Here is an 18,286-nt window from a genome sequence, read left to right on the forward strand (position 1 = left end):
TGATTAAAGCAGAGGTTTTTTTTAAGTTGAAAATAAAATTCATTGTGTACTTTTGTTTTTTAAATGGAAATTTATTTTAAAAGTTAATGAAATGGTATGTTTTTTTATAAACAATTTTATGTAATTGAGCATAAATTTTAAGTCATCTAAATCATTCTTTTAAAACATTTGGGGAGATATGTGGCATGTAAAGTTCTGCTGTCTTATAAGTTACTCTTTTTGGGTCTTTCCTGCAGGTTAGGCCTTCTGAAGCATTAATGAGTCACCATTGCCCCTGTCCATGCATTAAAGAATTATGGGTTCTACTCATTCATCTCCTCAACCACAGGAGTAAATGGTCTCTCTCAGAAGTAAGTTATAAAATTGGTGTTAGTTATTGGTACTAGCTCTTACATTGAATTCATGCAGTGGTTTTGTCAAAGAAAAATCTTACGAAGTCTTTCTTTATAATAAGACAACAACCACCACCAAACAGAGCATTAACTGAATACTAAATACCTACTATTTTTTTAACCCTAAATTGGTAATATGAAACATCTAGGGGAAGTACAAGATTTGACTCTTTTATTTTCTCAAGTTCTTTTTTTTTTTCTGTCAAGAATCTTTTAGACCATACTTAAAAATCCTCTAGTAATCAGGAAATATTTTAGTTAGGAAATGAGGTAGATTTAGATTTGTGGAGAAATAAAGCACAGGTTTTTATTAATCCATTTTACAGTATCTTATTTCAAGCAGAGAGAAAGATAAACACAAAGGGGAAGGTGGGAAATTTTACTTCACCTCATTTTGAATCAAGTCTTCAGAATGGGGCTTTTATTTTATTTCAAGTGTTCTGGATTAGTAGAAAAAGAGAAATATTCATATGCAGAAGTAAATACAAATAATTCACTGTGAAATGATACTTAAAATGGTTTATATGTTCTTATCCAGTTAGGAGTTTAAAATAATTTCTTCCTATATACATTTTCAAGAATTTATCCATAAATTAAAAAAACTTCTCTGTAGCTCTTCAAGTCAAAAGCTCAATTCTAATATTTTAAAAATTTCTTTAAAGACACTACAAATTCAGGAAAATGTAAATGGATAGAACAATGAGTTACCACTCCTATTAGAATGACCAAAATTGGGAACACTGACAACTCTAAATGCTGATGAGAATGTGGAGCAACAGGAACTCTCATTCATTGCTGGTGGGAATGCAGAATGGTACAGCCACTTTGGAAGACATTTTGCTTGTTTCTTACAAAACTAAACATAGTTTTAGCATATGGATCCAGCAATTGTGCTTCTTGGTATTTACCCAGTGAAAACTCATGTCATCACAAAAACCTGCACATGCATGTTTATAGCAGCTTTATTCATAATTGCCAAAACTTGGAAGCAACCAAGATATCTTTCAGTAGGTAAATGGATAAACTATGGTATATCCAGACAATGAAATATATTCATCACTAAAAAGAATGAGCTATCAAGCCATAAAAAGACATGGAGGAACCTTAAATGCATATAACCAAGTGAAAGAAACCAATCTAAAAGGCTACACACTATGATTCCAACTATATGACATTCTGTGAAAGCTAAAGCTATGAAAACAGTAAAAAGATTAGTGGTTTCTGAGAGTGGGCAGAACACAGGGCACTTTTAGGACAGTGAAAATTATCTGTATAATTTTAATAATAACTTTCTGGAGGTTTATAGTACTATATTTATTTTGAGTTATTTTAGGAGTAAATTTACTAGGTACAAGTAAAATAAAGTAAATTTACTATGTATAAATTTAACGCATTTTTACTTATTGAGTAAGAAAGTTGTTTTTCCGTGACATTTTGGTTTGTCAGTAGCATTAAGCTTTCCACAATGAGACTTAAATATTACACAGTCTCAGCAATATTTTCCTTTGATTATTTTCCAGGATATTTTATTTCATTTATGTGGTAAACATAGATTTTTCCATTTTCTGCAGTTTATCTTTAAGAATTTTATATTTTTTAGAATTGTTCTTATTTTATAAATTTTAGACTTGAAAGTGTAAACTACATAGAATTAATTAAGGCATGTTCATACTTGTTGCCCTGAGTCTTTTTCTAGATTTTAAGCAGAAAAGTAGACATAATTTAAAATACTATATTATAGAAATTTGCATAGTAATATGTATTGTTTAACCTAAATGACTGTTATGCTTTTCATTTTATGTAGTAACCAGAATTATTTGTCTTAAAATAATGGAAATCAGGTCATTTCATTTTTTAGAATACAACTAAAATATATTATTCACAGATTTTGAAAGCTATTTTATTTTGAAAGTTATATTAGAAGTTTCCATTCCTGACAGTAAGACAGTTTGACCATTCTGCTAAAAAAATAATTAATCTAATGCTGCATATCATATAATAAGCATTTTAGATGTGTCAGTGAACTTGTTGAAAGTAAGAAGTATTGAGGCCAGATACTAAATGTAGGTAGGAATTCAGGTCAGCTGAACCTTGAAGCTTATAAGCAGTTGCTGAATTATGTAAACTTGGAAAATTAGCTTTCATATATTATAAGGTCCAAGAATAGAAGACAAAGCTCAGAATCAACTCAAGTTGGTAACCTACTATATACCAACTACCCATAAATCTGGGACCCCAAAAGAATGAACTAGAAACTCAACTAAATTTGTAAGGAAAATTGCCTGTCTTTAACTGTGTTTCTTTGCGGTTTAAAATAGCTTCAGTGTATTTATCGTAAGCCAGCAATCATACATTTTTATAGCCTGAGTTCATGTTGCTTAGGTTGTACTAAAAATTTGAAGCCAGTGACTTCTAAGTAGCCTTGGACAATGGGTGGACGCTTAAACCCACATCTTCTCGTGTAACCTCCCCCAAAATATAAAATAGCAAGAACAAATAAAACTGCACAGAAAACATGTTGATAGCATACCTGCAAGATAAGAATGTTCAAAGCTGTAAATTAAAAGTAAAAGCTACCAAAGCACTACCACACCTTTCTGTCAAGCAAGGGCAGGCAGTCTGAGAAAAACTGCTCTGAGGAGAGAGGAACAGAGAGTTAGCAGCAGCCATAAAATTGGTCTAAAACATTTCAAGAATGTGGAAAATACTGGAAAGGTTTTTTGTAGATCAGAAGAATAGGAACATAAAAGTGTGTGCAAAACATGAGGCAGTCTTTGAAGGTAGAGCTTCTGGAGAATAAAAAGGCAAAAAGGGAGTGGTTCCCCCTTGGTGATTAGGTGGTGAAGGGGATAGGAAGTAAAAGCATAGAACAATGTCTCTTGTAAAATAAAAAAAAAAAAAAATCAAAGGATTCATACCTACTCTCACACCACCACCACCACCAAAAAAAAAGAAATCTAGTAAAGAAATGGGACTTTGGTACATTGACAAAAGAGGGCTTCACTGAACTAGGAATCTTTTGGAGTAGTCCAAACCTGCAAAATGAAAAGAAGGAAACTAAACAAGTCTTTATAAACTTACTACAAGGAAACAGAATTGATTTGATATACTTTAGCTGAGGATACCCTCTTCCCCAGAAACAACTATAATGCAGAAGAAAATCCTAAGACAATACTCCAGACTGAATTAAGGAGATAAGCATTTGGGGCTATAAAAACAAAAACAAAAAAACACCTTGAATAAGATATTCGGATTTTAAAACAGAAAGACCAAAAGCTAGGAATTAATGAAAAGAATAAACTGAAGGCAGGAGAGAAATGGAAGAAAACATCATTATAAAATTGACTGAATTACAAAATGCCCAAGGAGAATAGACTCAAATGAAAATTTAATAAGGGGCATGGAAGAAAGGCAGGAAAATAACCAAGAGATTAAAAATGAGATAAAGAAAGGAATATAAATGGTTAGAGAGAAAATGGTTGAAATGGGAGATAAGCAAAGCAGAAATAACCATATGTATAAATGGAGTCCCCTAAAAAAAAACAAAACAATGGGATATAGCTAACACTCAAAATTATTATCCAAGAGAATATTCCAGAAGTAAAAGAAGACCCAAATCTACATATTGAAACGGCCTGCTTGATAAGTGGAAAGATTAATTCCAAATAATCCATCCTGAGACATATTGTAAAACTATTTGACTTCAGACATACAGGAAATATCTTTCAGTCCTGAAGGAAATCTTCATATCCTCTAGGCAAAAAGGCTAAATTACTTAGAAAAGCTAAATAAGTTGACCTGCACTAGACTTCTTAAAAAAAACATAAAACAAGGCAACAGTAGAGCATTTAAAAAGACTCAAAAACCCTTCCTCCTTGTGAGGACACAGCAGACGTCTGTGACCTGGAAGAGGGCCATCATGTGACCATGCTGGCACCCTGATCTCCGACTTCCAGCCTAAGCATTGAATGAAATACCAATATGGCACAATAGAACAAGCCCTCAGTTTAAAGAAAAGCGATGTAGGGACTTCCCTGGTGGCGCAGTGGTTAAGAATCTGCCTGCCAATGCAGGGGACACGGGTTCAAGCCCTGGTCTGGGAAGATCCCACATGCCGTGGAGCAACCAAGTCCGTGTGCCGCAACTACTGAGCCTGTGCTCTAGAGCCCGTGAGCCATAACTGTTGAGCCCAGGTGCCTAGAGCCCGTGCTCCACAACAAGAGAAGCCACCACAATGAGAAGCCTGCGCACCGCAACGAAGAGTAGCCCCCACTCGCTGCAGCTAGAGAAAGCCCACATGCACAGAAATGAAGACCCAATGCAGCCAAAAATAAATAAATTTATAAAAAGAAGAGCAATTTAGTCCCATCTTTTGCTCTGTGGACTCTAACTATGACATACTCCCTTAATACAATCTCAAGACCAAGAAAAATTAACCAAACAAAAAGGAATCAAAACAAAAAATTCCTTCTAAAACAACAAAGAAGCAAGTTAAAAATTACTCTTTGTACTATCAGACGGGCAATGGCTTTGGGGACCAAGATGGATGTAGATAAGCAGAGAAAGAAAAACTGAAGAAGCAATTGAAAGATTCAGGAGGAACAGGGAAGCTTTTCTCTTTCATTCACTCAGGAGTTAATGATATTGCAGGAGATGTGATCATTCCCCTGAATGCTGACAGCGGGCTAAGCTCTATATAGAACCTATTCTTAGGAGCTTTCCAGACTGCTGAAAGCAGAGATTTTTTTTTCCTGTCTTGTACATGATTTAAAAAATTTATGATGTGTCAGTGCTGATTTCTGTAATGCACTGTTTATTTTTTTAAAAGAACAAATTATGTGTGTGCATATATATGCGTGTACGCACACAAGCTTACATTCTTCCAAAAAGAAGTACTTAATTCCTTCTCTCTACCGCCTACCCTCCGTCCTATTCTTTGGAATGAGAGAGGGGAAGACTGAATGGGATTTCGAGTCTTCCCACCGAGAAAGGGACATTTTCTGGAACCAAGTCAGTGTTCAAAGGACTAATGCTCTAAGGAAATTGTCCAAAGGGGAGCAGCAGTTCAGGGTTATTAAGTTATTTTCAAATGTTGTCTGGACTGCTACTGCTGACCTTTGTGGAGGCAACAAGGTGCTGCTTCCCAGGGGGACAGGATAGGAAGCAAGTAGAGAAACCTAGGAGAGGATCAGGAATGTTTGGGAATTCACACGTAGCACAAATTATGTGGGAACTCCAAGAATGAAAATAAACTAATATGATTAAGGGCATATTTTTAGCCCAGAAAATATTCTAAAATGTAGCTAATACTGGCTATATCTGTATGAGTATGTTCTTAAAAACTCAACACTCAGTACCTAGTAGATGTCATTTAGACTTAAAGTTCAGGGAAGAAAAGGAAAACTAATGAGTATTTCCTGAGTGATATGTGTGAGTGGACATATATACCTTTTCTACCTTATTTACTAGGTGGATATCTGAGTAGCAATGAGAAAATTTCAGCTATGTCTTGGTTTTGAAATGACCATTCTCCAGTGAAAAGAGAATGGTAAAATGACTGATTCTAGGTGGGAGCATGCAAAATAAAAAAAGTCTGGAACCCTTTGTACCAGAAACTAACGAGGTGCTGACAAAATGATGAGGACTTGTCAAAAGGACACAAGGGCCAACATGAAGATCTCCCACACACCAAATCTGGGAATTTGAGCAAAAAAATAAATGATAGCAAAGGACTGTAATCTGTACAGTAAGGATTTGTGAGTCTTTAGTGATATAAATAAATGGAGAGAAGGGAAACTCTTCCTAGTAAATGTAGAAGTAATATGGAATTTGAAAATACCACTTGACAACCCTCATAGTAATTGTTTCAGGCAAGAATCATCAATGGCTGTCAAAAATATGATGAAAAGCACAATATTTACATAGCTTGATAAGTATCTCTGCACAGTATTTGTTACAAAGGGAGCAGTAACTTTGCAGTGCAGAACATCTAGCAGATACCACCTTAACCAAGATATCAAAGTTAACCAATAATAAAACAAGTTGAAATTATGTACTCTCAATGTGATGCATTGAAAGAACAAAGATTTTTTTGATATTCCTGCCAAAAATGCATCATGTGAATCTAATCATGAAGAAATACTAGTCAAACCTAAATAGCTGGCCTACTCAAAACATCAGGGTCAGTCATGAAAGATAATCTGAACAACTGTTACAGATCAAAGAAAACTGAAGAAACATGGTAGATAAATGCAGCATGAGACTAGAGAGAATATCTGATATACTTCTATGTATAGTTCCAAGGGAGAGGAAGTAGAAAGTGGAACAGAAAAAATATGTGAAGAGAAAATGACTTAAAATCTTCTAATGTTAATGAAAGCTATCATATTAAAAAGCCCAATGAATTCCATCTAGGGCAAATAAAAAGAAAAACACACCATGATACATCATAGTGAAACTGCAGAACATTGGAGACAAAGAGAAGAGATTAAAAGCATTCACACAGAAAAATGCTACTTTCAAAAGAATGACAATTAGACTGTAAGCTGATTTCTCAACAGCAGTGGAGGCCAGTGGGAAATCTTCATTGTATTAAAACAAGGTAATTTTCAATAAGAAATTCTTCATCCAGCAAAATCTTTCAAGACTGGGGTGAAACAATTTTCAATGAAGCAAAATTGAAGGGAATCCTGAAAGATAAGTTTTAGGCAGAAGAAGGAATAAAGTAAGTGGTAAATGTCCTGTATAAATCAATAATATAATCTAATGGGATTAAAAACTAAAATACATGGTAATACTGGCTTATAAATTGGGTAGGGCATAAATGAGTTAGAGTATTTTAAGGTCCTTGTTTTGTCTGAGAGAATTGCAAGATATATATTAACTTACCAAGATATTTGAATGTATGCTGTTGTTTCTAAGGTACCACTAAAAGAAGAGAGAGTAGGTTATTTAACTTACAAGCTAATAAAGGGGAAAATAGTGAAGTAGTCATCCCAAAAGAAGGCAAGAAGGAGGTATAGGTGGAAAAAATAGACGTATAAATAGAAGTACAGAATAAGATTGTCGGGCTTCCCTGGTGGCGCAATGGTTGAGAGTCCGCCTGCCTATGCAGGGGACACGGGTTCATGCCCTGGTCCGGGAAGATCCCACATGCCGCAGAGCGACTGGGCCCATGAGCCATGGCTGCTGAGCCTGGGCATACGGAGCCTGTGGTCCGCAACGGAAGAGGCCACAACAGTGAGAGGCCCACGTACCGCAAAAAAAAAAAAAAAAAGATGGTACGTTTAAAACTAAATATATGAGTTACATTACATTAACTGCAAATGTACTAATTGCTCATTTAAAACATATACTGTCAGAACAGACTGTAAGCTGTTTGTAAGAGAGAATCTAAAACAAAATTCAGAAGGATTTGGAATTGATAGAAAAAAGATATAAGAAAGGTAATGTATTAAACTAATATTGGAGAAAATTAGACTTAAAACCAACGAAAGCATTAAGTCATTTCATGCTGATTAAAGGTCCAATTCACCAGGAAGATAAAATATATTTAAATTTTATGTGGCTAGTAATATGCTGTTAAATGTAGAAAATAAACACTGACAGAACTACAAAGAGAAGAAATACACATATGCTTAGAAATACTGAAATGCATTTCTAATTAACTCATAGGTGAAAGAAGATATAATGGAAATTATAAAATATCTTGAAGTAAATGATAACTAACATACTACTAATTAAAGCTTTGGGACTGCAGCTAAAGGTATAATTAGTGGGAAATATATAACTTTAAATACAAATGTTAGAGGAAAAAAAGTTGAAAATTAATGAGCTAAGAATTCATTGTAAGAAGTTAGGGGAAAAAATTCCTGTATAGTAAACCCAAAGAAAATAAAAGGTAGTAAATAAGACTAACACAAATTTATGAAATTGAAAACAACAAAGATGATCAAAAGATTGAAAGATCAAAACAGCCAAAAGTTGGTTCTTCAAAAAAATTACTAAAATTGGCTAATCTTTCTTGAGATGATTACAAGTCAGTACTAGAAATGAAAATGGTAACATGCCTTCAAACTGCAAATATTAAAATATCTGATAATATCAAATATTTATATAAAATGGACAAATACCTAGAAAAAATCTTACTAAAACCCATCAAATGTTCAACAGTAGTAAATTAGGTAAATAGTTTATCTTATAGTTATATATTGGAATACTCTGATGAACTATGGCTATACTCACTAATATGGGTAAATCTCACAAATATAATATTGAGGAAAAGAAGTAAGTTACCAAAGAATAGAAACAAGCTACGTAAGAATACAAACACATTAAAAAAAAAAAAAACAGGTGAAGCCAAACAATATGTGATCGAGGCGTGTGTATCTATGTGGCAAAACTTAAAAAACTAGGGAATGATATATTATAGAAGTCAGAATAATTGTTACTCCTGGATGGGAGAAGATATGATTGTGGAAACTGTAGGAACTAGTCATTTTCTAATTTTTAACCTGGGTATTTTTATTATTCTCTAAGTTTTATATATGTGTTTTGTATTCTCTTTTGTGTCTATATTTCCTTACAAAAATGAAGGAAAAAAACCCAAATCACAGGTTATTGGATAAGTGTCTGAATTTAATTGAATCATAATACCTCTTTTTCTACAGTCATTTTGGAACTGGTTGAATAAACTACTTAAAACGCTCTTTGAAAAATCAAATGACCAAAGAAGACCTTCTGTGCCTGTAATCCAGCCCAGGGATCCATTGGGTTTTAGTTGGTGGATGATTGCTCATGTAGCATCATTTTATCAGTTTGATCGCCATGGAATACCGGATGAAATGGTAAGATTTTATTTTTCCAAACTTTCTTGTATTATCAATCAATATGTACTTTTTGTAGGCAAATTAGCAAGTGAGGAGAAACAATAAAAATCAGATTATAATCCTACAGAAATCAACTCAGCTTCTGAATCTAGAAGCTGTAAACCTTTCTGTAAACATCTTGAAAATGATAATCTTTGTTTTTATTGTTTGTTTAGGGAAAAGACTTGGGATCTAGTCCTGGCCTGCTACTAAGTAGTTTTGTGACTGTTAATAAATTACTTAAACCTTTCTGGGCCTCTGTTCTCTCATCCAGAAATCATGGGACTGGATTGTTCTGTTCAGATTTCTTCTAGTTCTAAAATCTTTAAGATTGCCAAAGGGAAAGCCTACATCTCTAGAAATGAATTAGAGAAGATTTTTGTGAAGATATTTTAATCTGTTAAACAACGATGAAGTTACTTCATGTAAAAAGACAGAGATTTTAACTAGCATATTAATTTCTAGTTAGAAACATTTTTTCAGTGTTATTTTAAAATCCCTATGAAATAAAACCAGCTGGTAGGTGTATTTATCTGAAACCCTATTTGTATATAACTTCTTCCATGTTCAGAAGTAATATAGTATTATATTAACCCATCAGTTCCATAAAATAAGCATGTCTGTATTTTAAAAATTTGTCTTTTTTTTCTGGCAGTGGTTAACAAGCCTGGCTGATCAACAGGCCTATCTGTGAGTTTCTAAAAATTCAGATTTCTTAAATCTAGAGATTCTGTTTTAGTACTGTAATCTGGTCTGGAGTTTGGAAATTCTTATTTTTAAAAAGTCCTTTGGGGCTTCCCTGGTGGCGCAGGGGTTGAGAGTCCGCCTGCCGATGCAGGGAAAATTCAGATTTCTTAAATCTAGAGATTCTGTTTTAGTACTGTAATCTGGTCTGGAGTATGGAAATTCTTATTTTTAAAAAGTCCTTTGGATCTCATACTCTTATCAGATATGGGAACCTTTGCTTTATGAAACATGTTCCTTGATGGACTTCACAGATTTTCCTCTTTCTGGAATACTGGACAGAGCCCAGACATCATCCGTGGAATCTGAGAGTCAGTTAGTATTGACATAGTGTCCTAGAAACGGAGAAAGGGCCTTAGAGGTCCTCTAAGTGATTCCCTAGTAATAAACGGTCCTTTAAGAGATCACAAGATATAGTTAGATAAGTCAGAAAGTGCTCTGAGAAGGCCACACACAGCTCAGTATCGATGTATTTAAGCATTCTACCAATTCATTGAGAGAGATCAATAAGATCAATAGAATGAACTTCTCAGAAGGATCATATGTCCTTTGTTTATGCACATGAGTCCTTCCCATACTGATATATGGTAACCGATAAATGCCATTATTACTTTAGTATTCCTTTCATTGAGTATTATAATGGAGTTAATATGGTTATGTTTCACATCTTTTAGTTCTTAAAATACTAGAACAACAATGAAAGAACTCAAAAAATTTATCTATAATTCAAAGGTCTTTACATAAGCATTTTTATTTCTCTTACCACCCAACCTTAATTCTTCCAAATACATATTTCTGCAATGTAAATAAATAGGATAATTAGGTAAGCACTTCTGAGTTCCTACTGAGTGGCCATCATAATAATAGGTGTCCGTGATAGGATACACATGAAATAGATTGTACTGCCTTTTGCTTCAAGGAATGTGCTTTCATGTTATTAATGCTTGCTGGATCTGCCATTAACACTTATTTGAGTGAGTGGTACATTTCAATAGTGGTTGATACCAACCCCCACATGCTCCCAGTATGGTAGGTAATCTAGGCACGTTAATACATATCATTAGTATTACTATTGTAGTTTTGAATTGTATTGGTACAACCACCCTATGTTGCATTGCTGAAATCACTCTTCAGTTTCATAGAGGGAACTCCGTAGGACATTATTGCTTTTTATTAGCTCTGGATGAAGATAGTGAAAGAATTCTCTGTATTTAAAATAGCTTAACCTTTGTCTTTTAATATTTGTCAGCAGTTCCTTTATGATTTTCTTTTGCCAAGATACATATTTTTTTTTCAATCTTAATTTTTAAAATTATATAGGTTTTAAGAGGAAAGAGAGCCATGGTATTTGGGAAAAAAAAAACTTTCATATGATAAAATAATAAAGATGTATAATGTGTGTGTGTATATGTAAAATAGACTTTGCCTTTATTCATGAGTCTTCAGAGAGTTTCAAACGTTTCTTGACTTCTTAATGTCTTTAAAAGAAAAACTTGAGGGCTTCCCTGGTGGCACAGTGGTTGAGAGTCCGCCTGCCGATGCAGGGGACACGGCTTCGTGCCCCGGTCTGGGGAGATCCCACGTGCCGTGGAGTGGCTAGACTTGTGAGCCATGGCCGCTGAGCCTGCGAGTCCGGAGCCTGTGCTCCACAACGGGAGAGGCCACAACAGTGAGAGGCCCGCGTACTGCAAAAAAAAAACAAAAACAAAAACTTAAGTTCTCCGGTTAATGATAGTCTTCATTAGGGGTGATACCTTTAGCATATTGCATTTGCAAAGTGTTTAATATCTCAGAGTGACTATTTGGTTTTTATCTCAATGAAGTGTTATGCAGTAGGCAAGAAGTTAATATTATATCCATTTTACAGGTAAAGAAACTGAGGTACACAGTGGTTAAATATCACCCTATTTTTATCACTTAGATAAATTTGATATGAGAAACTTTCTGAGAACTTCCTCTCATGAATAGGTCTCTGGTAGCATAACCATGTGTACCAGTCTGGCAGGGACAGTCCCAGTTTATGCCCATTTTCTCCTCATCCCATCTGGTTAGTTTGCTCCCTTTTATTCTCAGAAGTGTCTCAATTTGGTTTATAAATCATAAAATCATTTTAATCTATGAACATAAAGGTGTATTGACTCATTCTTTCAGAGAGATTATATAGGATTTTAATTTGTTTCTGAGATATACTTAGGTCAGAATTTTGAAAATTATCTGAATTCTTTTTTTCTCCTTATGATGTATTAGCATAGCCAGCTACCATATAGAAAATGATTATGCATTAAGCATGCTTTATTCCACTAAAGAGTAATCTGGTGTGAGAGGATGATATGAAGTAATAATAGTTAGTCATATGTTCTGCAGCAGAGAAATACTGCTAGTCTTGTGATAATCATAGAGATGTTTCAGTTTTTAAATGTGAACTGCTTTTGCCCTGAAGGTTAATGTGAAATCTTTATATTTTAAATAGGTTTGAGATATGGTTAATTTTTTTTAAGTTTTTGTAAATTGGATTTTTGCTGTATGTGGATTTAAATCACAGAAGTTGCCAATTCCTTAACACAGGCCTTTAAGGAAAATTTGGTATCTCACTTCTCATACTAGAGACTTTAGATTTTTATATATTTCTGTTTAATGCTTTTCTCCCAACCTAGATAAGAGTGTGTTAAACTCTTACAATCCCAGTCATCTATTTTGTTTCTATTTATTTTTTTAATTGAAATGTACAGTGTTTCAAGGGTATAGCAAAGTGACTCAGTTATATATATTCTTTTTCACATTCTTTTCCATTATAGTTTATTACAAGATATTGAATATAGTTCCCTGTGCTATACAGTAGGTCCTTGTTTATCTATTTTATGTATAGTAGTGTGTATCCATTAATCCCACAGTCCCAATTTATAATCTCCCCCTTTTTCCCCCTTTGGTAACCATAAGTTCGTTTTCTGTGTCTGTAAGTCTATTTCTGTTTTGTAAATAAGTTCATTGTATTTTTTTTTAAGATTCCACATATAAGTGATATCATATAAATTTGTCCTTCTCTGACTTATAGGTCCATCCATATTGCTGGAAATGGCATTATTTCATTCTTTTTTTTATGGCTGAGTAAAAATTCCATTGTGTGTGTGTATGTGTATATATATGTATACATATATATACACATACACACACAGCACATCTTTATCCATTCTTCTGTTGATGGACATTTAGGTTGCTTCCATGTCTTGGCTATTGTAGGTACTGCTGCACTGAACATTGGGGTGCATGTATCTGGAGTGGGATTGCTGGATCATATGGTAGGTCTATTTTTAGTTTTTTAAGGATCCTCCATACTGTTCTCCATAGTGGCTGCACCAATTTACATTCCCACCAAGAGTGTAGGAGGGTTCTCTTTTCTGCATACCCTCTCCAGTGTTTATTATTTGTAGACTTTTTGATGATGGCAATTCTGACTGGTGTGAGGTGATACCTCATTATAGTTTTGGTTTGTATTTCTCTAATAATTAGTGATGTTGAACATCTTTTCATGTGTCTGATGGCCATCTGTATGTCTTCTTTGAAGAAATGCCTACATAGGTCGTCTGCCCAATTTTTGATTGGGTTGTTTGGTTTTTTGATATTGAGTTGTTGGTATATTTTGGAAATTAATCCCTTTTTTATAGCATCATTTGCAAATATTTTCTCCCATTCTGTAGGTTGTCTTCATTTTGTTTATGGTTTCCTTTGCTGTGCAAAAGCTTTTAAGTTTAATTAAGTTTAATTAGGTTTGTTTATTTTTGCTTTTGTTTCCATTACTCTAGGAGACGGATCCAAAAAGATATTGCTGTGATTTATGTCAAAGAGTGTTCCTCCTATGTTTTCCTCTAGGAGTTTTGTAGTGTCTGGTCTTACATTTAGGTCCTTAATCCATTTTGAGTTTATTTTTGTATATGGTGTTAGAGGATGTTCTAGTTTCATTCTTTTACATGTAGCTGCCCAGTTTTCCCAGCACCACTTGTTGAAGAGACTATCTTTTCTTCATTGTATATTCTGGCTTCCTTTGTCATAGATTAATTGACCATAAGTGTGTGGGTTTATTTCTGGGCCGTCTATCCTGTTCCACTGAACTATGTGTCTGTTTCTGTGCCAGTACCATACTGTTCTGATTACTGTAGCTATGTAATATAGTCTAAAGTCAGGGAGCATGATTCCTCTGGCTCCATTCTTCTATCTCAAGATTGTTTTGGCTATTCAGGGTCTTTTGTGTTTCCATACAAATTAAAAAACTTTCTGTTCCAGTTCTGTGAAAAATGCTATTGGTAATTTGATAAGGATTGCACTGAATCTGTAGATTGCTTTGGGTAGTATGGTCGTTTTAACTATTGATTTCTTCCAATCCAAAAACACCATATATCTTTCCATGTGTTTCTGTCATCTTCAGTTTCTTCTATCAACATCTTATAGTTTTCGGAGTACAGGTCTTTTACCCCCTTAGGTGGGTTTATTCCTAATTATTTTATTTCTTTTGATACAATGGTAAGTGGGGTTGTTCCCTTAATTTCTCTTTATGATTTTTCATTGTTAGTGTGTACAAATGCAACAGATCTCTGTATATTAATATCTTGCAACTTTACCAAATTCATTGATGAGCTCTAGTAGTTTTGTGGTAACATCTTTAGGATTTTTTATGTATAGTATCATGTCATCTGCAAACAGTGCCAGTTTTACTTCTTCTTTTCCAATTTGGACTCCCTTTATTTATTTTTCTTTTCTGATTGCTGTGGCTAGGACTTCCAAAACTATGTTGAATAAAAGTAGTGAGAGTGGCCATCCGTGTTTGTTCCTGATGAGAGTGTGTTAGCCTCTTACAATCCCAGACATCTATTTTAAAAGCAAATATAGTTTAAAGAGAAAAATTACTTTGGGACATTGCAGGGATCATTTTAACAGTGCTTTCCCTGCCCAGAACATAGTGCAGTCAGTGAGGCCAGCTGATGCATTTCTTTGAAATATCTGAAATGGTGACTAGATAAAAGGTGTGAAATACAACCTTAAAATGAGAGTTGCTCCAGGTTACCTAGTCGGCTGTAAGTAGAGAGTGGGGTGTCTATTTTATATTTCCGGTGGAAATACCACCTGTGCTGAAGCTTAAGTGAGTGTCTTCATTTTAATAATGGGATAAGAAATATAAAACATAGCCCCAAATTGATGACTGTTACCTCCTTTCTATACTACAACTTAGTATACAGAAAAAAAAAAAAATACCGTAGCTGCTCAAAGTTAAGTTTCCCTGTGGAAGAAAAATATGTTACCCTTTTACACATATTTTCCCACTTAGACTTGATTTGGGCATGATATAGTTGCCATTCTTTCCTCTGAATTTATTTTTTGTTTTAGAGTTTTAGATTATAACCACAGTACTATTAAACAGAGTTGAAATTCTCTGGCTGAGAATCATACTTCTCTCTGATTTGTGTGATCCAAATTGCTAGAATAACCAAAACATACTCATTAGCCCTATCAAATTATAAAACTAAGTACGTCAACCCTGTCATGCTTGTGATTATTTAGGACTAGTGGTGATGTTATCTTAATAAAGAATGATATGAAAGTGGATTGCTGGAAGCTGAGGGAAAATTTGTTAGAAAAAGAAACTCATTTATTGATAGCATGGTGTAATGGAAGGAACACTGGCTTTGGAGCCAAACCTACTTGGATTTGAATTCATGCTCTGACTTCTGTGTACACGACATTTCTGAGACTTAATTGTGTTATCTATGAGTTGGGTACGATTTATTTTAGGAAGTAATAATGTAAAGACCCCAACACAATGTACACATAGTATTGCTAGAACAAAATGGTCTCCTTTTTGAGAGAGTTTTAGAGCACAGTCCTCAAGGCTACCTCATTTCTGATGCTAATTACAAGCTCGGGGATTCCCAGAGCCATGTAATTTATGTGGACTCACAGAACTCCCTGAAAGCTTTTATACTCACAGTTATGGTTTATTATGGGGAAAGGATATAGATTAAAATTAGCAAAGGGAAGAGTACATAGTGCAGAGTCCAGGAAAATTAGCAAATGTGGAGCTTCTGTTGTCCTCTCCCCGTGGAGTTGAGACACCTTTGTCACCTGGCATCAGTGTGTGACAGTATGCAGGGAGTATTTCCAACCGGGGAAGCTTGCCTGAACTGCAGTGGTCAGAGTTTTTATTGGAGCTCCATTACATAGGCATAATGGATTGCATCCACATGATGGTTGAGCTCAGTCTTCAGGTCAAATAATACAGGACCCAAAGCCCCCAGCCTAAGTTACATTGTTGATTTTCAAGTATAATTAGCTCTACCCTAAGACTGTGTGGGTGTGGCCACCCTCCACCCTCAGTTACATTGTTAGACAATAGTTATGACTCTAGGCCCAGGGGCAAACAAAGATGCTCCTATCAGGCAAAACATTCGAAGGGCCCCAGAGATTACCTCCCAGAAACCAAGGATAAAGTCCAGACCTCTTTGGGCAAGGCCATATTCTTTACTACATATTTTTTCCTTATAAATATTTTGCATTCACTTTATTTACATAAATGTATTTCAAAAAACCAATAATTCCTTTCTAAAAATAACTGTATCATTGTACTAGTTATCTATTGATGAGTAACAAAATTTGGCAGCTTAAAACAAACATTTTCTCACACAGTTCCTGAGGGTCTGGCATCCAGTAGGAGCCTAGGGGCTCCTGGCTCAAGTCAAGCTTGACATATAGTCAAGCTGTCACCTGGGTCCTCAGTCTCTGAAGACCTGACTGGGGCTGGAGGAATCACTTCTAGTCTCGCTCACCTTGGCAGGAGGCTTCAGTCACTCATCATGTGGGCTTCTTCGATCCTGTTCATAGCATAGCTTTTCCCAGGAGTCAACGAGAGAGATTGTCATTAAGATGGACGCTTCAGTGACTTCTAATCTTGGAAGTGACATACTATCAGTCCTACTAGTATTGGTATTCTGTTGGTAACAGACCAAGTCTGGTACAGTGTGGGAGGGGATTAAATAAGGGTATGAATACTAGGAGACAGGGGGATACTGGGCGCTGTCTTAGAGGCTGGCTACCACAGTCACTAGGCACTTTTATTAAGGAAATATTTATTTAGTGATTTTATGTAGTTAGCATCTTACATGAACATTATCCAGCCATTTAAAATCAAGAATATTGAACATGCTTTAACTTTGTATTGGTCACTGGAGTTCAACGAACAGCATAGTTGTTATAACACGGATAGAAGGGTAGATGAGGCTCTTTGCCTTTATTCTTTAAGGCCTGTGTCTTAGTTTTCTGAAGTTTTATGGTAACTTCTGCACCTTTTATTCTTATCTTGTCAGAAACTAGTTGTTACTTGCTGCTTCTTGGAGGTTCTTTCTTTGCTTCTCCTTTTGACCGATATCCACATATCCAAACCTTTAAGAACTGAGTATCAAATGAACTAGGTATCCTGTGAAAAGTTCCTCCAGGCTTTCCCTTTGGAAAAGTAGAATTGTTCTCAGTGCCTAGCCTTTGTGAAATATGTTGGCTTTGTGAAAGTCTTTTTTGGCTTTCTTCTTTATTATAGAGAGTCTTCAGGATAGTTGAGCTTGCCAGATAAGTGACCATTGGCTGAATGAGGTAGCAGTGTGTAAAAGTTTTTTTTTTAATTTTCTGTATAAAATTTTTAGTTACTTGTTTACTAGAGTAGACCATCTTGAAGCTGTTATGCATAAAACAAAGGTAAAAATCTATGCTGAGTAAAGTACAGAATAAAGAAGAACAGTCGCTGGTGTAAAAAAATCCAAATATACTTAAAGGTTTTTTTTTCCCCTGTTAGATTGTATCTGACAGCAAAAATTTATTATTTGTTAAAACATTTATAATTTTATAGAAGTACCACTGTTTGATAAAACCACTCCTGATAAGGTTTATATGGGATTGGAATAGTTGTAAATTTTTTTCTTCCAAGTCTGTCAACTAACTCTTTGCCAAAGTAATTTTAGACAGTCAAGAAATTGTAATGATATCTGATGATAGTAGAAAATGTACTTCACACTTAACTTGCTACTTTATAATTTTAATAATTAAGAGCAGTAATTTTAATGCAATATTTTCTCCCTTTCTAGAGACAAATGGAATCAAACTGGAACTTTGTAGAAGAACTGCTGAAAAAGTCCATCAATGTTCAGGTACACATTTAAAGTGAGACAGTTTGTGGGCTTTGCTAAATTTTTATGTTACAGATTTTACTTATAATAACCAAGCAAACTGTTAAAATGATTTAAATAACAA

The 18,286-nt window shown here is 34.7% G+C and overlaps 1 protein-coding gene across 1 annotated transcript in view; it reads left to right on the forward strand.

Moving 5' to 3' along the window:
• The window catches only part of MMS22L (MMS22 like, DNA repair protein), a 134,789-nt gene that overhangs the window by 23,781 nt on the left and 92,722 nt on the right, over positions 1-18,286 (forward strand). Inside the window, exons 9-11 of the mRNA XM_024759348.1 lie at positions 237-350; positions 9,062-9,238; positions 18,121-18,183. Coding sequence (XP_024615116.1) covers positions 237-350; positions 9,062-9,238; positions 18,121-18,183 — 354 coding nt within the window. The remainder of the gene's footprint in view (positions 1-236; positions 351-9,061; positions 9,239-18,120; positions 18,184-18,286) is intronic.

The sequence above is a fragment of the Neophocaena asiaeorientalis genome, unplaced genomic scaffold, assembly GCF_003031525.2.
Source record: "Neophocaena asiaeorientalis asiaeorientalis breed wild unplaced genomic scaffold, Neophocaena_asiaeorientalis_V1.1 scaffold505, whole genome shotgun sequence".
In the NCBI taxonomy this organism is placed as follows: domain Eukaryota; kingdom Metazoa; phylum Chordata; class Mammalia; order Artiodactyla; family Phocoenidae; genus Neophocaena; species Neophocaena asiaeorientalis.